The sequence below is a fragment of the Fusarium proliferatum genome (assembly GCF_900067095.1).
Source record: "Fusarium proliferatum ET1 genome assembly, contig: FPRO_scaffold002, whole genome shotgun sequence".
In the NCBI taxonomy this organism is placed as follows: Eukaryota; Fungi; Ascomycota; class Sordariomycetes; order Hypocreales; family Nectriaceae; genus Fusarium; species Fusarium proliferatum.
The window spans coordinates 701,036-728,103 of record NW_022194791.1 but is presented as its reverse complement, the minus strand read 5'-3'; the positions used below and the strand labels follow the sequence as shown (position 1 = coordinate 728,103).

At 47.5% G+C, this 27,068-nt stretch overlaps 13 protein-coding genes and 2 non-coding genes across 15 annotated transcripts; 10 read left to right on the top strand and 5 right to left on the bottom strand.

The window, feature by feature from the left end:
* Positions 1-70: 70 nt before the first annotated feature.
* On the top strand, positions 71-1,366 carry FPRO_03568 (uncharacterized protein; the record flags this gene model as incomplete). The annotated part of the gene is made up of 1 exon (XM_031226205.1): positions 71-1,366. One exon carries the CDS (start codon positions 71-73, stop codon positions 1,364-1,366), a length of 1,296 nt encoding a protein of 431 aa, XP_031076765.1.
* Positions 1,367-1,586: 220 nt separating this feature from the next.
* Positions 1,587-1,685, top strand: tRNA. Its single transcript is given in 2 exon segments — positions 1,587-1,624; positions 1,642-1,685. It is a non-coding gene; the product is annotated as a tRNA-Leu (tRNA).
* A 638-nt stretch (positions 1,686-2,323) lies between these two features.
* Positions 2,324-3,148, top strand: FPRO_03569 (uncharacterized protein; the record flags this gene model as incomplete). Its single annotated transcript, XM_031226204.1, has 2 exons — positions 2,324-2,832; positions 2,887-3,148. 2 exons carry the CDS (start codon positions 2,324-2,326, stop codon positions 3,146-3,148), a joined length of 771 nt encoding a protein of 256 aa, XP_031076764.1.
* Positions 3,149-5,176: 2,028 nt separating this feature from the next.
* Positions 5,177-6,567, top strand: FPRO_03570 (uncharacterized protein; the record flags this gene model as incomplete). Its single annotated transcript, XM_031226203.1, has 2 exons — positions 5,177-5,291; positions 5,342-6,567. The coding sequence occupies 2 exons, from the start codon at positions 5,177-5,179 to the stop codon at positions 6,565-6,567; spliced, it is 1,341 nt and encodes a 446-aa protein (XP_031076763.1).
* Positions 6,568-6,871: 304 nt separating this feature from the next.
* On the top strand, positions 6,872-8,898 carry FPRO_03571 (uncharacterized protein; the record flags this gene model as incomplete). Its single annotated transcript, XM_031226202.1, has 4 exons — positions 6,872-6,927; positions 6,986-7,063; positions 7,113-7,732; positions 7,784-8,898. 4 exons carry the CDS (start codon positions 6,872-6,874, stop codon positions 8,896-8,898), a joined length of 1,869 nt encoding a protein of 622 aa, XP_031076762.1.
* Positions 8,899-9,222: 324 nt separating this feature from the next.
* Positions 9,223-10,333, top strand: FPRO_03572 (uncharacterized protein; the record flags this gene model as incomplete). The annotated part of the gene is made up of 3 exons (XM_031226201.1): positions 9,223-9,673; positions 9,725-9,888; positions 9,938-10,333. The coding sequence occupies 3 exons, from the start codon at positions 9,223-9,225 to the stop codon at positions 10,331-10,333; spliced, it is 1,011 nt and encodes a 336-aa protein (XP_031076761.1).
* A 573-nt stretch (positions 10,334-10,906) lies between these two features.
* On the top strand, positions 10,907-13,541 carry FPRO_03573 (uncharacterized protein; the record flags this gene model as incomplete). The annotated part of the gene is made up of 2 exons (XM_031226200.1): positions 10,907-10,931; positions 11,137-13,541. The coding sequence occupies 2 exons, from the start codon at positions 10,907-10,909 to the stop codon at positions 13,539-13,541; spliced, it is 2,430 nt and encodes an 809-aa protein (XP_031076760.1).
* Positions 13,542-14,679: 1,138 nt separating this feature from the next.
* Positions 14,680-15,168, top strand: FPRO_03574 (uncharacterized protein; the record flags this gene model as incomplete). The annotated part of the gene is made up of 2 exons (XM_031226199.1): positions 14,680-14,986; positions 15,158-15,168. The coding sequence occupies 2 exons, from the start codon at positions 14,680-14,682 to the stop codon at positions 15,166-15,168; spliced, it is 318 nt and encodes a 105-aa protein (XP_031076759.1).
* Positions 15,169-15,922: 754 nt separating this feature from the next.
* Positions 15,923-16,960, bottom strand: FPRO_03575 (uncharacterized protein; the record flags this gene model as incomplete). The annotated part of the gene is made up of 1 exon (XM_031226198.1): positions 15,923-16,960. One exon carries the CDS (start codon positions 16,958-16,960, stop codon positions 15,923-15,925), a length of 1,038 nt encoding a protein of 345 aa, XP_031076758.1.
* Positions 16,961-17,878: 918 nt separating this feature from the next.
* tRNA lies at positions 17,879-17,982 on the bottom strand. The gene is made up of 2 exons: positions 17,945-17,982; positions 17,879-17,922 (listed from the first exon to the last, which is right to left on the bottom strand). It is a non-coding gene; the product is annotated as a tRNA-Leu (tRNA).
* A 281-nt stretch (positions 17,983-18,263) lies between these two features.
* FPRO_03576 (uncharacterized protein) lies at positions 18,264-19,309 on the bottom strand (the record flags this gene model as incomplete). The annotated part of the gene is made up of 3 exons (XM_031226197.1): positions 18,264-18,407; positions 18,458-18,810; positions 18,883-19,309. The coding sequence occupies 3 exons, from the start codon at positions 19,307-19,309 to the stop codon at positions 18,264-18,266; spliced, it is 924 nt and encodes a 307-aa protein (XP_031076757.1).
* Positions 19,310-19,869: 560 nt separating this feature from the next.
* Positions 19,870-20,693, bottom strand: FPRO_03577 (uncharacterized protein; the record flags this gene model as incomplete). The annotated part of the gene is made up of 2 exons (XM_031226196.1): positions 19,870-20,223; positions 20,274-20,693. The coding sequence occupies 2 exons, from the start codon at positions 20,691-20,693 to the stop codon at positions 19,870-19,872; spliced, it is 774 nt and encodes a 257-aa protein (XP_031076756.1).
* A 428-nt stretch (positions 20,694-21,121) lies between these two features.
* FPRO_03578 (related to tetracycline resistance protein from transposon Tn4351/Tn4400) lies at positions 21,122-22,336 on the top strand (the record flags this gene model as incomplete). Its single annotated transcript, XM_031226194.1, has 1 exon — positions 21,122-22,336. One exon carries the CDS (start codon positions 21,122-21,124, stop codon positions 22,334-22,336), a length of 1,215 nt encoding a protein of 404 aa, XP_031076755.1.
* A 637-nt stretch (positions 22,337-22,973) lies between these two features.
* Positions 22,974-23,961, bottom strand: FPRO_03579 (uncharacterized protein; the record flags this gene model as incomplete). Its single annotated transcript, XM_031226193.1, has 3 exons — positions 22,974-23,416; positions 23,473-23,666; positions 23,717-23,961. The coding sequence occupies 3 exons, from the start codon at positions 23,959-23,961 to the stop codon at positions 22,974-22,976; spliced, it is 882 nt and encodes a 293-aa protein (XP_031076754.1).
* A 410-nt stretch (positions 23,962-24,371) lies between these two features.
* Positions 24,372-26,656, top strand: FPRO_03580 (uncharacterized protein; the record flags this gene model as incomplete). Its single annotated transcript, XM_031226192.1, has 5 exons — positions 24,372-24,749; positions 24,798-26,055; positions 26,115-26,400; positions 26,453-26,540; positions 26,597-26,656. 5 exons carry the CDS (start codon positions 24,372-24,374, stop codon positions 26,654-26,656), a joined length of 2,070 nt encoding a protein of 689 aa, XP_031076753.1.
* Between the last annotated feature and the right edge of the window lie 412 nt (positions 26,657-27,068).

Below are 27,068 nucleotides of genomic sequence, written 5' to 3'. Positions count from 1 at the left end.
ACAACTCCTCCACACTATATGACTCCCATATTCCTCTCATCCTCACTTCTTTAAGGGTCTGTACCACAAAATGTCAAAATCAATTTTATCAGACTTGGTAGACCAGCATCGGCCTGACCTTCAACCGTTAGAGGAGTTGTACAAGCATCTCCATCACAACCCCGAGCTCTCCAACCAAGAAGTCGAAACAGCGGCTACTATCGCCAAACGACTTAGGGAGATTGGCCCTGAAGATCTCGTTGTTAAGCCTCATATTGGTGGCCATGGCTTAGCTGCCGTTCTCCGCAATGGCGATGGCCCCACTGTCTTACTTCGTGCAGACATTGATGCTCTGCCAGTCCAAGAGACTACAGGCTTAGAGTATGCAAGCACAAAACGCATGATCCATGCTGCGAGCGGAGTTGAGAAGCCTGTTATGCATGCTTGCGGTCATGATATGCACATTGTAACATTACTAGGTGCTGCGGCAACTCTTTTCTCGTCCCGGGAATCCTGGGCTGGAACTTTGGTCCTGGCCTTTCAACCTGCTGAGGAGCGCGGTACTGGCGCGCAAGCAATGGTTGACGACGGTCTTTACACTAAACATGAGGTTCCAATTCCGGACTTCGTTCTGGGAGCACATGTAAGACCTTTACGTGCTGGTACAATCGGTACACGAAGAGGACTTGTTGCCACGAGCGCGGATAACTACAAAGTCACGATCCACGGCAAAGGTTCGCATGCGAGTATGCCCCATACTGCCATTGATCCCATCGCTATTTCAGCCAATGCTATTCTTAAGCTGCAGACACTCGTCAGCCGCGAAGTTGACCCAGCTGAGTCAAGCGTGGTAACCGTCACGAGTATTCACGCTGGGGATGCTGAGAACGTCATTGCCGACTCAGCCGTTCTTGGCGTCGACACCCGATCTACTACGATCGCAACACGCGAGCATCTCCTAAAGCGCATAAAAACAGTCATAGAAGCAGAGTGCTCGTGTGCCAATGTCCTCAAAAGTCCAGAGTTTGAGCAAACCCGAGCTTTTCCTCTGACGATCAACGACGAGGCTGTCACTAAGAGAGTGGAAGAGTCATTTGCTGCGCACTTTGGCGAAGGGCCTGGAAAATACGACAGGGATATGCCGAAACTTGCTTTCAGCGAGGACTTTTCGATCTTGGCTACTGCTGTTGCTAAGCCGTATTGCTTCTTCACATACGGTTGCGTCGATGGGGATATTTGGGACAAGGCTGAGAAGGAGGGGACTGTTGCGCAGAGTATTGCTGCGAATCATTCTTCCAAGTTTGCTCCGGTTATTCATCCGACGCTCAAGACTGGGTTGGATGGGTATGCATTGGGTGCTCTCACATTTCTAGCAAAGGGACGATAGGTCACAGGCTAGTTGAGCTGATGATATCTATGACTGCTGTGTAATTAGCCAGGCAAGATTGCTTAACTGAAGCAAGCTGAATTATCAGTGACATTAGTATTTCTTAGTCACGGTCCAGAAGTGATGCACAATAGAGACAGATCCAGATGTTATACCGTGACTCGAGATTTTGTATTGTGTATAGGTTAGCAAGACTCAATGGTTTTCATCCAATGACATCGGTGAGATGGCCGAGTTGGTTATGGCGCCAGGTTAAGGTTAACCTTAACACCAATTCCTGGTGGAGCAATCCTCCTGGGTTCGAGTCCCAGTCTCATCAGAATTTCCTTTTTGATTCTCCTGGAGGCACTCTGGATAGGAGCAAACTTTTTTTTAAGGAAACGACTTTGTTTTGTTACACAGTGATAATCGTTTCCGCCCCAAGTTATGTAGTATAGAGTAAAGGCAATACTTCTCACTAAGGACCCTCTCACAGCCAATTAGAAAACTGAAATGAAGACCTTGAATGGATTTAACTTCACCCTTCTCCAGCGCGTGAGGACAAGAGTCGCATCAGGCGGAATAACTCACACATCAGTAGTCGCTCTGATTCACTTTCCATCTCAAGATACCATCAAGGTCTCGTAATTATCGAAAAGCTTAGAGCCTTGTTCACGATGTCTCGACCGCAAGACAACGTGCAACCGAGCCCTCCCGTACTGTTCACGATGCACGAAGTCATGTAACGCGTAGCCTCGTTGGCCAACACCATAGTACAGAACCCCCGCTTACTGCAGATACGAGAGATGCGGGTCTTCAATGACAAGGACTTCAACTCCTATCATCAGAGTCACGGGCTCGACGACTTCTTATGAAATATTGTAAGACCATGACTCCGAGCCTCCAACGTCGACGAGGCCCCTCTCCCAGTTGGGTCCTTGCGGCTGGGACTTGACAGAGCATGGCCAAGCTCAACTGATGAAGTCTATGTTGGCATATGATTCAAGTGACCCCATTGCGAAGGCTGGGCTAGAAGACAATGTCAGGGGAGTCTTTCGCGATCGTGGTTGCACGATACTTGAGCTCCTTAAAGACCCTGTCTTTGAGGCATTACCTCTTGCGGAAAGTCTTCGCACGACTGGCAGTCCTCATCATTCTCAGCTTGTAGCTTCCTCTTGGCCTATTTTACATCTCGCCATTCTCCTCGTCGCTACACCACCTTGCCATCACAAGGCATGCTCACAAACCAAACGACCCTACGTGGCTGTCAAGGCCTTGTTTGCACTTATGCAACTTGATCTTCCAAACCATGCGGAGCTTGTGCAGACTCAGGGTCTTATTGCGCTATATGAATGTGGATATGGGATGCTTGAGCATGCGCATGTGACTCTTAACTCAGCCTTCACAATGGCGGCTAGGCTGGATGTTGACCTATCGAGCATATTGGCATCGTTGGAGTGGAGATTGTCTCTCATGCTCATAGATAGGTAAGATGCACACAATATACGAGTTTGAATGTCAAAGAACTAACAACATGACAGCTTGGTTGCCTCGCAAACGCTACACCGGAAGCATAACTGGATCCCTCTCGCTTGCCCTCGTGATCACGATATGGTGAGGGCTGTTAAGCATAACTTCACAGTCTTGGAAACTCCAAACGGGGTCCCGAGACCTGAAAATGCCTCTCAGCGCGTTCTGGACCTTGGTAAAATTGTGTTCCAATGTGGACACATCCTGCAGCATGTTCACGACTCGAAACGCAACCCTCGAACTGCAAGCCCATATTGTGAATTGTCGATTTGAGATGAAAATTCTATTCCTCCTTTCGGCGAGGAAGTCAACCACAAAGACCTAGGTCAGTCTTGGCGACTGCCCACGAGGTAAGGCTCAAATCCTTAGTCTGTGACCAATACCCAAGTATTTACCTATGCTGGTAGCTGCGTCTTTGCTCACATGTTGGAAGTGGGTCACTCATGTTTTCCCCATAGCCCAATCCAAAGTATCGAGCGAGTGATACCTGAGGCTGATACATTAAGCCAGCAGATACAACTTAACATGGAGCGAGTTTTCATACGCCAGCGTTATGCAACGGCTAGTGTCGATGCACAATTTAGCTTTGCAAAGAATTCCAGTGAAGATGAGCACCAAAAACATTTCTCACTAGTAAGATTGGTATGTATGCTGCATAGTGTATTGGTTGCACTCAAAATAGCCTGTCCTGGTCGTTATGATGAAAGTATTGCCCCTGTGATACCAGAAATGAGAATGATAAGCAAGAGATGGCCTGCTGCGGGTGAGTACTTTACGTTGCCTGTCCAGGACTGGGTGCTAACTACTTTTAGAAGAATAGGTTGATCAGATTTATAATCTTATTCAGAAAAGGCAGCTATTAAGGACTGAAGTACAATGCTCGGATATGCCAGTAATCTCTACTGAGGTGAAAGACTGGATGATCATTCCAGACAATACAGGATGGGCTTCTGAAACCCAGAAGTGGCTATATTTTCAGCGCGCGAATCTGATTTGGTCTCCTCGCCTTGTTTTATTACAATATTAGTCACAATGAGAGTCAAAGAGGGACAATCCTAGAGTTAGTAAACTGTAAGTCAGGACGTTTGAAATATATGCAAGAACTATATGACTGTATTGCATGTTCATATAAAATTAAAGATCTGAACGAAGAGGCTCTCAGCTTCGTATTTCTAATACGTCAGCTCGAACCTCCACGTTACTCTGCCAGGATCACGTCAATGGCAGTATAACCCGACCCAAAGTCCCCACTAGCATCACCAAGATAACCGTTCTGAGAACCATCCACATAGAACTGAGAGAACGGGATTGCATTGTTAGGTCACGCGCAGTTTACATTCGACTAGCATAATCCATTCGGCGCAGTGCAAGAAAGGGTGCCGCTGGCCGCGCGTGTGCATTTCAAGGGAGCGTTCTCGTAGTTATGAAAGGGGCACAGGACAAGCGGCCCAAGAACACCCGAAGGCTTGTAGTTCAAGCATATGTAGTTCTTGTTGTTGGCGGCCAAATTACTGATGAGCGACTTGTTTTACTAGTCTTCTTTCTTAGGCGTTATATTTAGGATCATGAGCATTATCGTTTATTAGAGCGCGATTATAATCCAGTGAGCCACGAAAGTCTTGAAGGTAAAGTTCTTTGGGGTGCAAAAAGAATAAAAATTGATTACATGAATCTCCCCCGCCTTAATGTACTCCTCGTGAATCATATCTGGGTTCATTGAGATCACCTAGATAGTCAAAAGTCATAAATTTCTATGTGAATGAAATGATAGTTGACTACCCTAAAGCTGTGAGCCAGATGTATCATCTGCAGTTGGGACTTGTCGCTGAGAGCTTCACACAGAACTTAATTCACCACCCTATACCCCCCCCACTTGGGAGTTCCGAGCACACGATCTCATCAGCTATTCAGCGATAGGGAACAAAGCAAGACAGACAGCAAGCCCAGAGTCCAATTTCCTCGGAGGATATTTGCCTTGGCAATCTCCTCTTTCCGGGGATCTGGGTGACAACGCCATTAACGCCTCACATCTCTCCCCGTCAAATAGCGCGAAGCATTAAGGCGTAACTTGCCGGTGGCTGAGTCTTTAAGATCGCCAATCATCAATGTAATGGTGAGCACGGAGTAGACAAGGTGGCCTCCGAGAAATGCCAAGACGTTTTCAGCTGGGCACTAGTGAGCTGAAACAACAAGGGTCTAGACCCAGAAAATGTTGAGGACATACAAATAGTCAGATTACTCCGCTTTGATCATCCCTAGACATCTTCATATCATCTACTGCCATCGAAATCTACAGACAAAATGGGTGAAGGCGGCTATATCAACCTTGTCAACGGTACGCCGTATAAATGGAAGCGGACTCAGCAGAACAGCTATCAGATGGAGGCCTGGAGCTTCCCGGAGTCGATCGATGCAGGTAAATCGACCAGACTTTGAGACATAAATTGAGATCTGACCATATCTAAGGCAAAGTTCCCACCACTTATGTTGAGTTTGACCATGGCGTTCTTAAGAAGCGTGGGGATACTAGTGGATCCGTCACCTACAGCTTGGAGGGCACCAAGGCGACATTTTCAATCCACGTCCGCGATAAGCCCGCAAACATCTGGATCCAGCTCGACGGCCTGGAGGCGCTGAACAATCCTCGCGGCTCCAAGATCGAATTGGGATGGCAGCACGACGAGTGCGTCACGTTTGTACTCTCTGGAAAGGAGGGAAACTTTCACTCTTCGAACCCGCCTACAGATTGGATGCAGAAGAACAGGAACATCCTGGGCCATCGTCCTTTGTCGCAGATTTGCATGCTGGGTACCCACGACTCGGGCATGTCGACTGTATCTCACTGTGATGTCCCTGGCGGCGTCATTGACCCGTACGTTCTGTGCCAGTCTGTCTCGGTCCTGGGACAGCTTGCGCATGGTGCTCGATATTTTGATCTTCGGCCTCAGTACTCGGGTGGCCATCTGTGGACCGGCCACTATACCGGCAAGGTTGGAGGTCGAGGTGAATCGATTTCTGACATCATTTCTGCCATCAACGAATTCACCAAGAAGAATGGTGAACTGATCATCCTGAACTTTTCGCACTCTCTTCAAACCGACACCGACGAATGGCGAGAGTTCACCAAGCAGGAATGGCACAATCTCATGAAAGAGCTTCTCAAACTGAACCACTTGTTCATTGTCGAGGACAAGAACAAGGCCAAGAATCTGACTCAGCTGAAGCTTGATGATTTTATCGGTAACGGCAAGGCAGCGGTTGTCTGCGTCATGGAGCAGTGGGATCTCGACATTGGCGACTACGCACACAAGGGATTCTACAAATACGAAGCGATGAATGTTCGCAACGAGTACTCCAACAAAGACGACGCCGTCGTCATGGTCAATGACCAGCTTGAGAAGATGAAAGGTCACATGTCCGCCAAGGATAAGCGTCTTTTCCTCCTATCTTGGACGCTGACCCAACAGGCGCCTCAATGGGATGGCGATGTCGTCACTTTCGTCAAGGTTGCACCGAGGTCTTTGAAGCCGATTAAGAAGCTGGCTTATACCTGCAACAAAGAGCTCTTCACGCGACTTCTGCCTGAAGTTAGTGATAAATCGTTCCCCAACGTTGTGTACATTGATTACTTGGATAATCAGGATTACGCAGCTTTGGTCGTTGCCATCAACGACAAGGTTTTCAATAATTGAGTGGTTGGATGGGATATACGCTGGTGGCTGCCTATACTAAGCCATACGTTTCAATAGCAAATCCTGCTTTAAGCCTCTGATACAACTCGCCCCCAATCCTCGGCATGTAATTCGTCGCTCGTATTCTCCACGCAGATCAGATCAGATCACGCGTCCCGAGACTCCGAAGTACGTACAGTAGATCCATGACTAACACCGCTAAACCGGTCTCCGCGGTGGCCGCCTTATCCGAGAGTTTAAATTCCCCGAATTCCTGCATCAACTTCAAACCTTGTCAGTTTCTCATCGTCATCACTCTTCAAAAATGAATAATTTCAATAATGAGAGGCGGTTCTTTAACTATCCTGAGCCCCAGGAGGGGTAAGCATGACATTGCGTGATGGGCGAATCATGTGCTGACAATTCTTGCTTATCGCAGACCTCATGTCCCCTATGCTATTGAACGGAATAGGAATCCGGTCTTGAGAGGACCTTTTCTTGTTGCTGCTGCTTTTTTGTAAGTTTTTATGAATGGCATGAGAAGTTTTGAGTTGCTAATGGTGTAGGATGGAATGGATTCGGTTCATTCGCGAGACTGCTTGGGCTAATGCGGGTTTCGCTTCGCTCCGGAAGATCCGGACTTATCTTGAGCATTTCGAGCCTCGCTACGATCCAACTGTCGTGCCGATCGCGCTCTCTGAAGCTGAGGCTAAAGAACGCGGTGAGAGGGTTCAGATTTCTGCTTTGCAACAGGCAAATAATTCGCGGACATTAAATCCGTCAAAATTCTACTCGGCAGCTGATTATCGAGCTCTCTATCTCTCTGGGGAGCTTACCCCGGTTGACGTTGCCAAGGCGATTCTGCCCTTGGTTGAAACCGATGGCCCAACACCTGGCCGACACGCCCAAGGCTGGAGGGAGCTCAATATTGAGCGTATCATGAGAGCCGCTGAAGCCTCAACGGAACGCTATAAAAATAAGCAACCCCTCGGTCCCCTCGATGGCGTCCCCTCCGCTATCAAAGATGACTATGATTTAGACGGCTACTCCACCACTCTCGGCTCTCCAAGAGATTACACCGAAACCCCCAAGGATGGAGAATCAACTACAAGCTGGATCGTACGAAAACTCGAGGAAGCAGGTGTTGTCATCATCGGCAAACTGGCCATGCACGAGTTTGGACTAGGTAAGCCCCGTATTCTTATTCTTATTCCTCAAATCGACTGACGCTTATCAGATACGACCGGAAACAACCCCAATCAAGGAACGCCGCGTAACCCCTTCAATTCAGGCTATTACACCGGCGGAAGCTCATCTGGCCCTGCATACGCTGTCAGTTCTGGACTTATTCCGCTCGCGTTGGGCAGTGATGGCGGTGGCAGTATTCGCATTCCTGGATCGTTTTGCTCCGTGTTTGGGTTGAAACCTACGCATAACAGACTTGCTTCTTGGCCTGGTGCGAACCACTCACCTACATGTGCTGTTCAAGGACCCTTGGCTGTAGATATGCAGTCGTTGGCAGCTGCGTACGAAGCCATCGCTGAACCTCATCCTTCAACGCAATTTCCACCTTTGGCTCTGCAGCCTTCACCGCCTGTTACGAAAGTCCTCGGTATCTTCGACGCATGGATCTCACGCGCTACACCGAGTGTTCAATCGTTGGTTCGCGGGCTTGTTGAGTCTTTGGCTGCTAAACATGGATATACCCTTGTCCCGATTGAAATTCCCTTCCCTGCTGAGGGTCAGATGGCGCATGCACTTACTGTTCTGACTGATGCTTCGACAATACTCTATGATACCAAGGGTTTGACGCCTGCCAACAAGATTCTGCTTGCGCTGGGAAGGACTACGCCTTCGACGGATTATTTGTTGGCTCAGAAGTTGAGAGGAATGTTGATGCAGCATCTTTCGTATCTTTGGAAGACATACCCTGGCATGCTTATCGTAACCCCCACTACCGCTTGCGCCGGTGCACCTATCCGCGGAGGAAAGTCCGAGTTATCATATGGTGTTAACGATGGAAACTATACACTACAAAGCATGGAATACGTCTGGCTTGCTAACTTCTGCGGTCTTCCCGCTATAACCGTCCCAGCTGGATACGTTGTTCCCGAAGGTAGAAAGGATGCTGGCGAAGTTGCTGATAGAGACACGGAGGGTAAAATTCCAGTCGGGCTTATGGCTACGGGAGAGTGGTGTAGCGAAGATGCGCTGTTGCAGTTTGGTTTTGATGCGGAGGCTGCTGGACAGGACCTTCGAAGCAAACCGCCGAATTGGGAGGATGTGATTGAGAGGGCTAAGGATGAGGCTAAGATGAGTAGAGGGCCGCGCCGTGCAACTGGAAGTGAGTAGATGTGAATGGGAGAGTGCTTAGAGGGAGTAGTCTAGTTTGGGGGGTAGGGAAGTGGGAGGATATATCCTAGATGATTTATAGAGTTTATTCCCTTTGTCGCACTAGTAAATTTATAAATAAGCCATAACTTGTACGATTCAACTGCAGCTTCCTTCTTTGGCAAGATCCCTGGCGCCTTGCATAACTCCGCACCTTTCAGTCAGCTCACGTGTTTTGAGGCGTTTATCATCCTTCGCTGATCCTTCGCACCAACAACCTCCATCACATTACATCAAGACTCAAAACACGCCATAAACCCCATTCTCTGAGTCATGGTACTGGATATGGCAGAACAAAAGAGCAAAGGGCACGGACCTGTTGGTGCGATTCAGTACGATTTACGCGAGCTCACGAGCTCAGAGGAAGATATCCAACAAGCTTGGCAGTTGTGGCACATCATCTTCCCAGACTGGCCTATTGAGCAAGAGCGGTTCGCAGGGCTTCTGTTTGGCTTAAAGGGCCAGCACTGGATTCACGAGCATGGGTTCTGCCTGTCATACTACTCCAAGAGCGGGAACTCCGGAAATATCGCGGCCATCGGAGTCTTACCCGAATACCGTCATAAAGGACTCGGCAATGCGCTTCTAGAAAAAGCAAAGGCTGGACTGAAAGACGCAGCGAAGGTCGCAGGTCAGGAGTTGAACTCTTTAGCGATGGGGTCCATATTCCCGAGGTTTTGGTACCGAGTGCCAACCAGTATCGTACCCGAAGCAAAAGAGTTCCTCTCTCATAGAGGTCAGTGGTCCATCCAAGAGAACTATGGTCATCTACTAACTGACTAACCAGGCACGTACGAAAATACTGATACTGTTCGAGACCTTTACAAGGACATCCAGGCCGAGATCGCACCGCCTGAGGCAATGGGGCGAGTCTCAAAGACAAATATCAAATTCACTCCGTGGTCGCCAGAACTGTACGAGGAATGCATGGCCAAACAAGACGAGCTATTCGTAAGTAGTTTTATTTGCCGCATTCACTTTACCCGGCTAACTCATTCAGACCTGGGGCGGCATTTACAAAGCCCTCGCAGCACGAGGCCAACATCACGAAGTAATGGTCGCCATTGACCCCGACACCAACAAGCAGATTGGCTGGACCCTCATGTGCTCTTTTGGGTCTTCAGCCGGCGATTTCTTCGCATTTCTTCCTCTTCTTCCTTCTGGGGAAAAGACTGGTCTCATCGCTGCGGTCGGAGTCGACGAGGCTGAGAGAGGGAAGGGCGTCGGTTTAGCACTCGTTGTCAAAGCGATGGAGAACCTGAAAGAGAGAGGTATGAAGGGAATTTTCATCGATGCTGTTGCGATACGGGGGTTCTATGAGAAGCTAGGCTTTGAGACGCAGTGGGAGTATGAGGCGTGTAATTTTGACCTGGCTAAATCAGGTATTGGGGCCTGATCTGATCTATATCCCGAATTCCCGAAAAATAGAATTGATAACAAATACTCGGAGACGAACCTCAAGCATAATAAAATCTATTTCCATCGTAAGAACTGATTTCATATTACTTTAGGCCAAGCCGCTGCTGAAAGAGCGACTTAGGGTTCGGGCGGTAGGCTAAGTAAGTACGGGATGAGACAAGCAGCGATGCCTATTGACAGGACCACTGGTAGTGCTCCAATTCTAGGACTAACCCCGCCTGTGTTATAGGACGTGGATGTCGCACTTTCGCTTATGGGCATGGTGATTGGCCATGAGAGGATCTAGCCCATGGTCGGTGTAGCACAAGTCTGAGGGTGCCTCCAGATCATTGGATAGCAAAATCAATAAATCAGCCTCACAAAGAAATGCAGCTACAATTGGCAAGGGAGGGATTGGTGGCGGAATGTTGCTCTTTTTGTAGCAAAAAGCTCTTGGTGGAGAGTTACAGCAAGTCCCAGCGAACAGTGAATAAATAAGCGCCAGGCTTTCCAGGGTGTTGAAAATGCTTGTGCCAAACCGTTACAGCCAAGTACGTACAAGGTCGCAGCAATGGGCACATCGCATCAGGCCTCCAGTGAGTATGCTTGGTAGCCGCTTGTCTGCTGCACATGCAGGATAAGCAAAGGCGCAGTCTGTTAGCCTTGTGCGGCTGACTTGGCTTGCTTTTCAACCACTTCTTGTTTTTTTCAGCTTCAATCTCCCTCCCGTGCAATTTCTTTCTCCATTCAATTCAGTCTTTCCAATGCCTAGTAGAAACTGCAGCATCTTGCCTAACATAGGCCCCTTCACAGCAAGACAAGTTTACGATAATCTCCCTCTAGCTCAAGGTTCTCAGTACATACGAGTGCTTGATGTTCACAAGAGTGATCCAGCCGATAGTGATCGGCTCACAGGCACATTACGCACAGTTGATCTACGGGCTCTACCCAAGTTCACTGCGCTTTCGTATGTCTGGGGCCCAGGTTCTTACCATAAGATTGCCTGCAACGGTTGCGATATCGACATCACACAATCCTGCTATGAGGCATTGACGTCCCTTCGAGAATCGTGCCAGTCACTGACAATCTGGGTTGATGCAATCTGCATCAACCAGGGGGATAACAGCGAGAAGGAACAGCAAATTATGCTGATGGGTAGTATCTACACATGTGCAGAAATCGTTTATGTTTGGCTGGGTGTCGGGAATACGAAAACTGATCAGGCTGCTGAGTATATCGGCGCCATCTCACAATTTCGCCTATTCCCTGCTAAAGTACCGGGAAGCTCTCGCGGCAATCCTCAGCGCAACCTTTCCAGCCGCCTTATTGAAATTGGTCGATATACACTGCCCCTTGCCTTTCGAAACTTGTGTATTGAGCCCCTCATTACCGAACGATATAAAAAAGGTACATTCCGTTCGTTCATTCATGCCATGCCATTCGCAAGATTAAAATACGCAGATCAAATCGGTGAGTCCATCCTTTACAAGGCATTTTCTTTGAGTGTGCGTGTGATATCATGTTTGAAACTGACTCTAGTAGAGCAACTGTCCAGCCTTCCATTTGTCAGCCAGGACGTGATTAATACACTTCTGGAACAAACCTGGCTTTCTCGCGGCTGGACGTTTCAGGAAATGACGCTCGCATCAAACCCCATTCTCGTTTATGGAAGACAGCATATTCCCTGGCTGGTCATGCATCAAGCCCTGACATTCATCGAGCATTCGGCAACGCAGGCATTAATTGATCCAGTCAACAGTGTGGTCAGCGAGATTCAGCGACGAGTACACGATGACGTATCCCACTCAGACTCCTTCAAAAAGTGGCAAGCTCTTTTCGATGTCTGGCAGACTATTCCACGCCATTCCAAGCGGAGTAGCTGTTGGCGCAGTAGTGTGCAGGATAGCAGCTGTTCAGTCCATGATTACGTTCAGTCTTTAGAAACAGACAAAGTTTTCCGGTTGAAAAGCTTCGTTCGGCTGAGCCTGGGTATTTATCATATAGCACTGGTTCTCGTCCTCTCCTTCATCACGGCCTTCATGAATATCTTTCAGCTTTTTGTCTTGGCCTTCGTGCCAATTTTTTTTTCATATTTCACGGATAACTTGACAAAGTGCTCTTTCGACTGCATACAGGGTTCTAAGGCTCGAATGTACAGTCTGATCTGCCATGTTAGTCTCCAACCACAGAATTATCTTGTTGCTCTTGCACAAGCTATTAGGGACCGTAATTCGAGACGGCCACACGACCGAGTATATGCGATCGATAGCGTACTGCGGCAGCTCGGCGCACAACCGCCTACCCCCGATTATCAGAAACCACTTGGCCAAGTTTATCGCGATGGCCTTGTCAGTTTGATGGAATGGAACCCCACTCTAATTGCATTACTTGTCGATTGCGGCTGTCGTCTTCCGGATGCTCCCAGCTGGGTTCCCGACTGGAGCCAAAATAACAAGAGTTGGGTGCCCGACTCCTATGTCTATCATGGTGTTGAAAAACGGCCATCGACTGACCAAGATCTCGCTCATTCGGTTTCTGGAAATACCCTATCAGTGCAAGCCGCATGTCTGGGCATGTCAAGTTACTGCTTGACGCTAGAAAAAAGCGAGGTTGACGAACTCAGGAGCAATGAGGTGACAACGAATGGCAAGCCTGTTAATAATGTGCAGTTTCTGGCCCAATGGGTTTTACGTATCAGAAAGGATACACTCATTTTCAGATTGCATGAGTCTATACCATGGACCATCATGCTTACACTGGCCGGTCGACCTATACTTCGCTCTGAGATTACCTCAGAACAAGAAGATACTTTCAGACGTATGTTTGAGATAATAACACAACTGGGTATCGAAGTGGATAGCATGCCGGGGGATGCTGCAGCTGTTGTAACAGCTGCAACAAGGGCATTGGAGGCTATCTGCCAGAGTGAAGGCTGCAGCAAGCTTTTCCTAGATACTTGCACTCGAATAGCGGGAAGGCGGGGCTTGATTGTTTCAGACAATGGCTTGATTGGATCAGGTCCAATTTCAATAAGACAAGGGGACACTATCTCCCTAATCAAAGGTATTCCAGTTCCAATGGCGCTGCGGAAGGTCGGCGAGGACTATCAGGTGCTTGGGCCTGTGTTTATTGATGGATTTATGGGACTTCCCACTGAAAACTCACAAAAGATGAATCTTGACTGGGGGGTTCTTAGGTTGGTGTAAATTGGATAATGTAGTCTGATTCAGGGGTTTGGAGAGTTCGTTTCTGGGGTTGTGGATAAGACAAGTTGATGTTGGCGTATGTTTGATTATGCTTATGGAGGTGAAGCCAAGCGAGTAATTTATGAACAGCATCAAGCCCAGCACGATACAGATAAAAGGCCCGGTCAAAAAGCGCACGGTTTCGTCAAATTAAACCCGGCTTGCACAGTGACATGTTCGGAGTTGATCAGTAAGCAAGAGCTAGGTCATTATGCTACGCCCCTGGACAATAAGCGGCGATCAAAACATAAGCTTAAAAGCTCCTACCAGGCTTTGATCCAGGAGAGGAAAGTGCTCATTCATCAGTCGACCAGAAACTTTGTGCTCGGCGGTATATCTTTTAGTGTTGGTGTTTGTTGAAATGTGCAAATGTAGTTGGGAACTCTGAGGACCGTACCCAGAAATGTGTACGACGAAAACATTCTTACCCTCTCGTGATCGTTCGGATCAATTCCTCTGATTCATTAACTGATGTGTGTCAGCTTCATGATCCGGGGTATCAATCTCTTATCCAATCGGGATGTATTCCTCAGCAGAGCTGAAAATATTGCCCTGTGCGTAAGCGGGCATAGCAGACATCACGAGCCAACATCGATGCATCCAAGATTACCTTTGAACTTGAAATAGCCAATCAGTGATGGTAGACTCTCATGTAGTACCAAGATTTTCGTCGTGGTTGGTGCAAAATCTACTCTTTATGCTCTGGTGATCCCTGGCAGAGCCAATCCTCGACCACGCAGCTCGGTGCCATATTCCGGTAAAAATGCAATCTTCTCGATGAAGCAATGTTGCCCGCACTTTCTGTTCTGTTGAGCATTTTGGGAAATTGCTTTTGGAACTTTGGTTAGGTCTAGATTAATGAATAGGCTGATTTTATGGTGGCGTTTCTCCATGCATATCTGCATGAGCTCTTCTATATAAAGCCTCGGATTACTAGCAGTCTTCCCAACTCAGTTTCCTCACTCCCTCTGCAACTACCAAGAAAAGTTGTATCAGATCTTGTCGCCTGACATCGGTAAGTCCTTAGCGGGCCCAACCTTTGGCACAACCTGTGATAAGGCTTTGCATGCTAATAACTCATAGGACTACGATATACACAATGCACGTCTCAAGCGCCCTCCTTCTCTTTCTCAGTCTGGTCGCCTCTTCCTCGGCTCTCCGAACAGGATGCAGAGACGGCGAAGTTGCAGTTGGCACCTGGCAGACATGCACACTGGGCGATCCTAGAGGCGGCCCTAGTTGCGGTGACCTGCACGCAACCATCTACGCTAACGACTGCGGCATGATCTCTTACTCGCGCAACGAGGGAGATATTTGCGATGTTGATGGTGGCTGGCCTTCTGGTTACGGTCTTCGATGCGACAACAACAACCCATCGATTGCTTATACTACTGGAGGCAATTTCGGTAATTGCTATAGAAAGGGAACCAACTGCAGCCCTATCCCTTTCACTCATTATTATGCATCTTGGTGCTGCAGTAGGCTCTAAGTTATGCTGGGACAGCTGTTTAATAGTAGTGGTTCACGTGGAATTGGGGGAGGAATAGCACATTTGGGCTAAACACAACATCTACAAGCCCTCAACTAACTATCTTACATCAAATTATATCTAAACCCTTTTGTACTATCACTGGTTATGAATCTCAGGATGCAATAGTTACTACTTGCAATACCGTTGCCAGACTCAGCCAATGGACGTGAGCCCCTTCTTCTTGCGCTCACAGTGTCAAATATTACTAAATATGTGATATCTTATTCAGATCCATTGAAATTGAGAATAAAAATACAAATGAAGCCGCAAGGAAAGGGTACGTAGGCCCTAAGAGTCCCAGGCGTGCGTGCCAGTTGACCATGCGCCATCGATAGCTTAACAAGTGCAAAACCAAACAAAAGGAGAAAAAGCTCGGCCCAACTAGATGTACGGTTGATGGCATGGCTACTAAATCCCCTTATCGTCAGATAAGTTATTCCCGTGAGTCGTTTTCGATATCTGATTAACTTGGGCACAAGAACTTTTTGCTGTATTAATTTTAAGTAGATATTTGTTTATCCTAGCTTATATTACTTCTCTTGATGAAAGAGGAATTTCAGCTGGCTTTTCTTATTCGACTCCCAAGTTATACATGTTATGCGAGACGAAGAGCATCGAATTCTTTTAAGCACTATAGGAAGGATAAGCTTACTTACCTAGATCGACAATTCTGCTTACGCTAGTGGCTTACGTGAACATTGACCTGTAAGGAACATCACTCGGAACCCGAAATCACTAGGAGGAATAAAGTCAAGAGTCATTAATCATTAAACGCTAGATATACACCTATAAAAAAACAGTGAATGCCTGGCTAAGGCCAGTAGACATCCAGGGTATCAACCGGAGAACCTCCCTCCGTAATGCCTCCACCTGGAAGGTAAATGCCACCCTTAATCGCAACAGCCGCACCTCCATGTCTTGGCAAGTTCATCGTACCGAGCTCCTCCCACTTCCCGGTCTTTGTATCAAAGGCCTCAATCTGGTCAAACATGCCCTCCGACTCGGGCGCTGTGTTTCCTTCGCCGCCTAAAACGTAGACTTTGGTGCCGATTGTACCGGAAACTGCACCACCGCGCGGCGTAGGCATTCTGCCCTCGCTGGTCGTCCAGCCAGCTTCTAGGTTTTCTAGGTCGAGGATGAAAACTGTGTCTTTGACATTGCGTTGGCCGCGGAGACGACCGCCGAGAACGTAGAATTTGGTCCCGATGATAGAGGCTGTTGCGTGATCGCGACCTTCGGGGAGCTTCTTTGCTGCTGAAGGGAGATCGATCCATTGCGAAGTCTTGGTATTGAAGGCAGAGACGAAGTCGACTGTATCTTGTTCTCCGCCTGGTCCAGTTGGCTCCAAGGTGCGCATACCTCCAGCCATGTAGATGATATTTCCATAAACACTGGTCGCCGCACTTCCTCGCTTTTCACTATCGGGGACCGGGTCGAGCTCCGTCCACTCGTCGACGTCGGGATTGTATACCCATGAGTCTGAAAATGCTCGCCAAGCGCCATTGTCGATATCTGAAAGTCCGCCGAGAAGGTAAATCTTGCCATTGACTACAGCGACATTGGGATGGTTGACTTTCACGGGCGCCTCAGTGACGTATCGACGCCATGAATTCGAGCGTGTGTTGAAGAATTGCATAAGAGCAGTCGTCTCGTAGCCATTGGCTTCGCGGTTGGGAACGATTCCACCGATGATTGCAATGGTCTTTTCCGAGAGTGCTACGACGCCATGTTCTTGCCTGGGAGCAATGGGGATAGAAGGTAAGGTTTTCCAGGTATTCGCTCCTTGGGGGACGGCACTGGCCAGTGCGCCCGATAACAACGAGAGGAGAGATATACTGGAGAAGATCATGGTGAGAAGACGGAGGAGATGGGATGTTTAGCAAAGGAAACATAAAGTGGCCACTCAGATTCTTAAGTAGCACCCGGACTTGGCAAGTTTCGTCATGGAATCGTGGCTGGATGACCACTCTACGGGGGAGGGGGTTCTTGGCATCAGCATCTCTCACACAAAGATGAAGCACCAAGTGCCTTGGGACCGGGGGAAAACAAGGTTTGGCACTAAGATAAAGGCCCCTGTCCAATGTATGACTGCTAAATCCGAAAGCGCCGCGCGTTGCAAGGGCTACAAGGGGGCTTGTTGGAATGAAATTAATTGGCGCCAAGCTCTCGTCCCCATAATATTCTTGTTTTGAAGCACGTGTGCGCTTAACTCAATAATTATGGTTGTTCCTCTGTTGCGCGCTTTTTTATCGTCATCTACACGTGCATGTCTTATTCGACATTCCACGCCGGGGAGGATATTGACCATTGAGATCAGACACATTGCAATTTTAACTGTTATCAACTAGCAATAGTTCCTATCGTAACAAAATGTCAATTGCACATTGACAGTGGCTTGACAGCCACCTTATCCCCTGTATCCCTGCACCCCTGTATCCGTTTGCGTGTACGAGTCCAAGCCACAACAGCCAGTCACGACATCCGCAGCGTTTGGTTTGTGTCGTAACTTCTTCGCTCAAGATATGATCCCACGAGACCCCTACTGTGTATATAAGCCAAAGAGCCGCAGCGGCGAATCACGGCGGCCCCTGCGTTTAGTTCACGTCGTTATGTAACTTCTTTGTCCAAAATATAATCACACGAGACTTCCATTGCGTATACAAGTCAAAGAGCCGCAGCAACCAGTCATAACTGTCCCAGCGTTTGGCTCACGTCAAAATTACACGCCCATAACGCCACTTGATCGTCTGATGAGCAAAAAAGAGCTTGACAAGACTGGGATTCGAACCCAGGCCCCTTTCGAGACTGCGAATCGTCAATAGTTCCAATCGAACCTGAACACAGCGCCTTAGACCGCTCGGCCATCTTGCCTTCCGATTGGATAACAGTTGAGTCTGCAAGTTGACATTACCATGCTGGGGTTGGGGGTTATGCCAAGCTCGGCTGTCCCCAGAAAACGACTCGGTAGCTACCCTGAATCTGAAACTCAGGGACAAGTTTACGAGGAAAACGAAACATGTTACAGGTGTTCCCAGCACATAATGGTTGGTAGATATAAACATAAAATAAATAAAGTTGCTTTAGGTATTAAGGTTATTTATGCAAGGTTATAAGGTGGACCTGAGCATTAAGTAATCAGTCTCTACATGTTTCTAATGCCCCTTGGGCAAGGGATAGCCATTGGCTTCGAAGAGTGTACTAGCAGATTGCAACAACTCTGTAATTTCGCGTCCAAGCCATTGATCAAGTAATGCGATTCTACCATCTTCCACTTCTACCGAATTTCCCCCAACGATCTATACCAAAGTCAGAGCACGGTAAGATGAATGAAGAAAGTTGAGCATACCATGTAGCATTTTCCAGTCTCATCTTGCGTAGAAGCAAGGGCGATAGCGTGAGCGATATCTCCTAGCGCATTCGACCTGAGGCCCGAGTCTTTCCATTTCTCGGCCAACTCTTTGAACGTAGGTGTTGGCGTGAAGAACGGAGCAACAGCATTGACTCTGATACCAAGGCCTCGAGCAACTTGCTGCGACGCTCGAAGTAGACCCGTGAGTCCATGTTTCGATGTGATGTACGCACCGACCCCAGTAGTTCCAAAGTATCCCGATGTTGAAGTAACGAGAACAACAGATCCTCTTTGACCTCTAGGTGACATAGGTTGATTGTGCCGCATGTGATGGAGTGCGAGCCGTAACGCTTTAAGAGAGCAATGAATTAGTCATACGATGATCAAAAGTTAAGAGAATCAAGAGTAAGAAGAAGGCTTACTGTTAATGGTTCCTTTGAGGTTAACATCAATCACACGAAACCCCTCCGTCGATTCATGTAATTCTCCCTGCTCTTCGACGTTTTCAACATCGAAAAGATTTTGACTCTCCATAATGCCGGCATTGGCTACAACAATATCGATCTTGCCGAAATATCGTATGGATTGGGAGAAAAGGGCTTTCATTTCATCCCAGAGGAGAATGTTGACACTGATGAAAAGGGCAGAGGAGGGATGCTGCAAGGATCGAATAATCGATTCAGCCTCATCACGCGTGCATTCAAGATCGGCGATGACTGTATTCGCTCCATGTGAGTGAAAAAATCGTACAACTTCGGCTCCTATACCGTTTGCGCCACCTGTTATGATGACGGTCTTGCCCGCGAGGTTCTTCAATGCGCAAAGGTCGTCAGAAGTGTTGTAAGCCATTGTGCAATTTACCTACCAGGCTCATTCTTGAACAAGTAGTAAAGATGGTCGGGAAAAATTGAAGTTAAATCCCGTTGCGATATGTCAGAGGTAGGTTGTCGGATGTATGAAAGGACTAGTAGGAGTCCGGCTTATTTCGGCGTATCCTACTCGGCATACTCCAGGTATGTATGTATGTATACGGCATATTCACTGGGCAGCTGCACATTCACCGCATATTGAATTTTGAGTCCCCTAGCCGATGCGACGTCGCAAAGTATCAGATGATCGGAAGTCATTAAATATATTGCCAAAATGCCGAGTTTACGGTCTTTTGGAAGAGCAAAGTCACGTCTTACCTACGAGTGCACATGCAGATGCAGAGACTCAGGACCAAACTTGACATCAGTGTAGACATGTATGCTTTTTTACCGGGGCCAAGGATGGCGCCTGTCATCTCAATTCAGATGCGTCATGATCTGAAGCAGCACAGAGGCTATACTTTATTACTCGCTGGAACCCAATATCGTAATCGTTTGAAAAGCATCAGGAATATATCAATTGATGGAACTCTATGAATACTACTCTCTAAGAATTCTAGCAGCAACTGTATTGATAAAAGAAGCTACCTTTCCCGGGATACTGACTGCTGGAAAGTGTCCAGCATCACAACAAAACGTGATAACCTGTCGACCGCTCTTTTTAGATATCATATCGATCACAGATCTCTGAACGCCAGGCGGCACAGAAACATCCTTCTGACAAATTAAATACGCAACAGGGATATTCAAGTATCCTGCATTTTTGAGTGGCCCAGCAAAACTAGCCACTGAATGTGCTGTCATTTGTTTTGCGTATGCCAACGCCTCGGCTTTTGGAAGGTCTGAGAAATTGATGCTCGCGCAGCCTTCCGGCTCAGATATGAGATAGTCTCCCTGTTCATTCGTTAAATCTTTAAATTGTACCCTTGAACTGTTTTCCTTACCTCGGCTGTCATGAAATGGGGCATGTTATCGCCCATCATGGTCTTGACTGATCCGCCAATTTCAGGGACTGGGGAGCTGATATAAACAAGATGAACTATACCTCCCTGCTTTCCAGCGGCTTGTCTCTCCTTCTTTGAAGCCCCAGCCGTACTCTCTGTACCGCATATTCCGCCATAAGAGTGCATCACCAAGATGATCTCATAGCCTTCATCAGCTAGCTTCGTTGTGACTGTTTCGATGTACTCAGCATCTTCCTCCATGGAAGCAGCTGGCAGCGTGTCACGAAATCCAACAGACGGGAGGTCGACGACAGTTGTCTCTAGTGTATATTGTGCAAGGCTTTGAACGAGTCTGGAGTATAGTGATGGTGGGGCAAAAGATGCTGGGACAATAACAATGTGGGGTGTGAGTTTCTGCATTGCGATGAAGTCCGAGGAGTGGTTTTCGTGTTATTCAAAGCACCTTTTCCGGACAACTGCGGCTTTTTAAGTAACCAAGTTCACTTTTAGAGCATTTGAGTCAAAGTTTGAGAGAGATCGCAGAGAAGGAAAAAGGCCGAGTGTTGGGAGATGTGAACCCGAAAAGGCCGACATCATCGGATGCCGGGTTTCGAGTTACACACCAAGCATATCACCGAGAATGAGAACTTTTGCTGTTTTGCGATCCACTCAGTAACATCTTTCAAAGAGTCATCGGATTGGTATTGTTAGGCCCAAAATCAAGTTAGGGAAACGAAAATTGAAGTCTATATAAGGCTCTTTGATTGCACTTCTACGTAGTATAATACAGGACAGAGCAACAATCTAATCATTTCTGCTTAGTAAGAAATTATCATACGATTATCATCATGCCCAAGCACATCGCCATCGTTGGAGCAGGACCATCTGGGCTAAGCCTCGCAGCTCTGTTGCAACATCACTCCATTCCCTTTACCATTTTCGAGCGAGAGAAGTCCACTAGCTCCCGCTTCCAGGGTGGTTCTCTCGACCTTCATCCAGAGTCTGGCCAAGCAGCGCTGTTTGAAGCTGGCCTTGAGGAGCAGTTCAAAAAGTACGCGCGCTATCACGACCAGGACTATCGTTTTGGGGACAAGAAAGCTGTTGCTTGGTTATTCCACAAAGCAACTCCTGATGCAGACGGACGCCCAGAGATAGACCGCGCAAAGCTTCGCAAGATTCTCATTGAGTCGCTCGACCCGGAGAACATCAAGTGGGATCATCGACTCTCTGAGATTGTTCCGCAAGAGGACGGTAGGGTTAAGCTGGTTTTTGAGAACAAGCCTGAACCGGTTGTGACTGACCTTCTTGTGGGGGCTGATGGAACCTGGTCCAAGGTACGGCCGCTTCTGACGAGTTGGACGCCTGAGTACACTGGGCTGACAGTCATCGACTGCCGTATCTCCGATGTGGATAAGAGATTTCCAGAACTTGGAGAGTTCATTGGCCGAGGCACTTCATTCTTCCTCTCTGAAGGCAGTGGCATTTTCATCCAGCGTAATGGAGATGACAGTGTGAGAGTCTATCCCTGTCTTAGAGTCGAAGAGAACTGGCACTCAAAGGATCCCTCATTCGACTGGAATGACGCGAAGAAAATGACAGACTATCTGATCAATACCTTCTTCTCCACCTGGAATACTCGTCTCCAGGATGTCATTCGCAACGTCGACACGAACATGACTCCCCGCGCACAATATCGCATGCCCCTAGGACTCCGCTACGATCATCACCCTGGATTGACTCTGATTGGAGATTCTCTCCATGTGATGTCTTGGTTTGCTGGAGAGGGTGCGAATTTAGCCATGTTGGATGCGCTGGATCTTTTCCATGAAATCAAGGCGCATCCGGATGATCTAGATCTTGCCGTCCGTCGTTACGAGGAAAGGGTGGTTGCCACAGGACGTGCGGATAACACCAACGAAATGTCGCAGGATCTGCTTGTCAAGGCTATGTCGGATGATGCTCCTCGGGCCTATGTTGAGGGAATGGCCAAGGCGATGGATGTTTGGTTCACTGATGGGAAGTTGCTGGACAAGATTGATCGAGAGACTTTGTTCCATAACTAACGGCTACCGAGACATTTATCGCCTAAACCACGGTCATCTAGAGTGAGGATGAAGTATTTTGAATAAAGCATCAAATTTCTTTTATAGCTTAAGCTTCAACTTCTTACCAGCCAAGTCCAAGTTCTCTAAATTAATCTTTTATAAGGTAGACATCTTATAGCTCAAAACAAATGGCAGAATTAAACCCTTCCACACGCCAACGTTGTCTTTAGAGGGTAGGTCACGCATGGTAAGCCAAACCATTGGGACCATACATATCAGTACGAGTACTTCTAATCACACCAGCCTTTCTAGAAAATATGAGATATGATCTATTTCCCCATCCTTGTCCCTAAAGAGCGGCCCTGGGGTTGCACTGCCATAGATGCCCAAGCCAGCACGTCCAAACACTGTCGTTATGCGGATGACCACAGAGCCTATCGACTCTGATATGGTCTGTAAGTTTGGATAACGAGGGCGCAGAACGGATGTCATAGGTAATGAGCTCGCCTTGGCAGCCGTTTAGGAGAATACATAATTGGTCTGAAACCCTTCCGTTCTACAGTGGGCGTTGAAAACTTCTGAGAGACTCCGCCGCAAAGAATAAATGCATAGGTGTCTGAGCACTTATATGTATAAAGCCTAGGCTAAAGGCTAACTAGTTTTTCTGCTTCTGAATCTTGAAGTCCCAGTTGACCTCCCACTTCACATCGACGTCATTGCCCCCGATACTCTTCAGTGTGCCAGAGTTACAAGGCTTGAACTTCAAAAGCAGATCTGATTTGACGGCGTAAACCGAGTCAGAGTCAAGATAAGTGTCGTCCTCGGGGAAGACCTGTGTAATCAGGCGATTGTAAGAGTCTCTGGTCACCATGAAGTGGATATGGCCAGCTCGGTAGGGGTGGCGATCCATGAGTTTGAGAATGTCCCCAGCGGGACCATCATAAGGAACAGGATAAGGGACCGGCTTGATGCAGTAGAAGGCATATTTGCCTTCTGCATCAGAAGTGAACATGCCGCGCATGTTTCCAGATGGCTGGTTGGGGTCCTGTTGGTCATAGAGTCCGTTGACTGCACACTCCCAGACGTTCAGAGCAGCACCTGGGATTTTGTTAGCGACTTTCATGATACGCTAGTGCATCAACCATCAGCTTTACCTTTCACGGGCTGATTAGTATCCGCATCCAAAATTTGACCGTGGAAGTAAGTTACTTCTCCTCCGAGATACTTCTGGATAATTGTATCCCCGTTTTCATAACGAGGAGGATCAGCGACGTAGAAAGGGCCGAGAATGCAAGAGTTGGTTCCATTATCTTGCTCAAGCATTTTCTGTGTTTGAGCATCGACCAGTCTGGCATAACAATTAGACTCAAGAGTAAAGAGTAGAAGACCAGAACATACGCTTCCACGCCGAGACAGTCCGAGATCAACAAGGTCTCGTTCCGCTCAGCATTGCTCATCTGACCAGACCTGTTCAAAGCTTCAATAGCAATATATAGTTCTTCGGTGGTGAGATTGACTTCACGACAAAAAGCATGGAGATAACGGATCAATCCCGTCAAGATCTCTCGAGATCTGGGGGAGCTGTCGGGCCCGAAGGAGGAGATGACAGAGGTTGTCAGAGGATCGTCTTCAGCTGATAACATGTTTGCTTAACTTCAATAAATGTTTGTTAAGAGTTTTGGTATATGAGATAAAAGCACCAATGTTTGACTTGGCTAAGTTAGGGTCTGTCCAAACTTTATATACTTTGTGAGTACCCCAGATGCAAAATCTGGGGCACCTCCTTTACCCCAGCTTCTCCATACTGACTGGAGATTCATGTATCACATAAGCACAAGAATGGTAATCTTGCGGTAAGCAGGGAGAAGCTACACTAATCCTCCAAATTAGTCGGCTGAAAATGCCGAGCCTAGAGATCACCGAGCCCCGAATATGCCGAGCCCGTATCCGACGCTACCTGAGAGAACATAAGATGTTGTACTCGGCAATTTCTGACCTTTCATCTCCCAGAGTAAAACATTCCAGAACCTGAAGATTTCTCATCCCCGCTACAATGAACCGATTACCGACAAATTCGCAACGCGTGGTGAAACCAGGGGTTAAGAAAAGACGCCCCCCATTGGCCTGTGTTCAGTGCTATCAACGGAAGCTGAAGTGCGGCAGAGAGCTTCCAGCTTGTAGTCGTTGTTCAAAGGCCGGAAATGCCGACGAATGTATCTACCGTGGAGACAAAGGGCGACATACGTCGGCTGACGGGCTATCCAACGATGGCACCTCGGGAGCGTCATCCGCTTTGGAGCGTTCGTCAACAGAGACTCTTGACAAACATGGGGCCTCTACTAGCCACGAAGTCGACATGACACACTTGGAAGGGCAGGGGGACTCTACCAAATTCTACGGGAACAGTTATCCCCTGAACCTCTACCAACAGGTATGTTCCCACTTGATCCAACTGGTAACATTCCCTTATTTCAAATAGTTCACCGATCTTCGGCCCTATATCATCAAGGTCAAGGCTCAATATCCATCCATAAACACTCTTCGGGATGAAATTTACGCTCCATTCAACGACAAACATCGGCGTCGCCAGCTTTTACCAGACGGTGCGCTGGAGAATACTTTAAGAGAGCTAATACCGATGAAGTCAATCATGGATGTACTGGTTCAAACATACGTCGACCGATTTGAGATAACCCATCGGATCTTACACATACCGACTTTTATCACCAAGTATAACACTCACTGGACTGATAAGTCTAGCACTCCGGTCTGTTTTCTTGTACAGATGCTTTTAGTCGCCGCTGCTGCTGTAAGCTGTCATCCCGAAGTATGCATCGACGTATTCAGCCACAAGACAAATCATGATCACGTTATCAAATGGGTTGAGGCAGTGGAAGCATGGGTCAGTTCTCACTCCAATCAACCTCCTCGTTCCTGGGACACCCTGGTAACCCATTGTCTTCTTCTTATTGCGAAGCGTGCAAACTTCCTCAAGGAGGGCTCCTTCTGGACTTCTACTGGGACCTTGGTACGATGGGCCATGGCAGCGGGTTACCACCGCGAAGTCATCTCCGCAACGAGAATGTCGCCATTTGATCGAGAGATGCGTCGACGATTGTGGATCACGATTGTTGAATTGGATCTCCAGGCATCGATAGAACGCGGAATGCCTCCTAGTGTCCGAATAGGAGATTTCAACATCAAGCCACCCCTCAATGTCGACGACGAAAGACTCAAGGGGTCTATTAAAGGCTCTTTAGCCGGTACGCCAATTACTAAACTGACAAATACTTCTTTCCAAGCGCGTCTCTATCGCTCATTGCCTGTAAGGCTAAGGATATGCACCTTCATCAACGGGCATTGCGAAAAGGTCGATTTCGACAAGGTCTTAGAACTAGAGGAGGAGCTGGGGCAAGCACTCCGAGGCATTCCGGCATTTGATAATCCCCAAGCTGATCCACGACAGCATCAGACCGCGACATATATAAAGAGCATGCTAGGTATCGTTCTGCACCAGTATATCCTTTTACTGCATTTTCACTTCGTGGTACACAGTCCATCCTCATCTAAAGCTATCATCTGTCGACGTGCAAGATTAGAGGCGTCTATGAAAATTCTTGACTACTACCAACGACTTTTGAACGATGAGGCATTGCCAGGACAGGCATGCAGAACAGGCTTAGTACTCGCAGCCCTGAGCATCTGCCATGAAATCTACCTAAACATTGGATCAAAAGGTAAGAAAAATTGCTCTTCCTCCTGATGAAAGAACGTGTGACAGCTTATATGCATGAAGCTTGCGACCAAACCACCATGACAATCTTCCCTCAAGTTTCAGCATTCCTGATCGAAAATATTGAAAAAGTGTTGAATATTCTTGAAAAGCGAATATCTCTTACATTCAACGGCTTGAACGAATACTACATCCTGAGTATGACAGTTGGTCTTGTCAAATCGAAACTATGGCCAGAGTCTTCCGCAAAATCGGACCAAGAAGCAGCGGAGCGAGTGATTAAACTCTGCACAATTCTGCAGACACGGCAAGCAGCCATTCGACAAGAACAGCCATTTTCTGAAGCTTGGTAAGTAAACTCCCTTAAGATACAATGGATTACCTCGTGCTGATTTGTGTAGTGACGATGGTGAGTCACATGCGAATCAGGTATCAATTGATGCAAGCTATATGGAGTCTGATATCATGACCGATCTCATTAGCTCGATAGTATGCCAGTCCAACTTCCCAGCTTATCTATGACTTCTACTAATCATACGATATAGCTTCCACAGGATTTGGATTTTATTAACGACAGCCTTGATCTTACCTTCTTTCATGCATAGCTCAAATCATTTATTTACGATTTTCAATTCCTCAGCCGCCATTAGAAACGAACTTTTAAAATGGTTCTTGTTCATTTGTCTCAGCTATCAAGAAAAAAGACGCTATATCTGTTACTTCAGTGTCACGACTCGGGACAAGATTGAAGAGCATGAACGCTTCTATTGGTGGAAATTCGGGGATAAACTCAATTCATCAGAAGGATCGGCACTGACTGTTAAATCACGTCTTTTGCTCTCAAATGATCGAATTGCATTACATGGTGGTACCTAAACTCAATGCAGTAGCATGTCCGCTGTCAGATCCTTGACGATGATAGGATCGCGTCTGCTCATCTCGGCACATCTGGCCCCGAGGAGAGAAATTAAAGTATGAGCACATCGGGAATTAATATGGCAATACAAAAATAAAAAT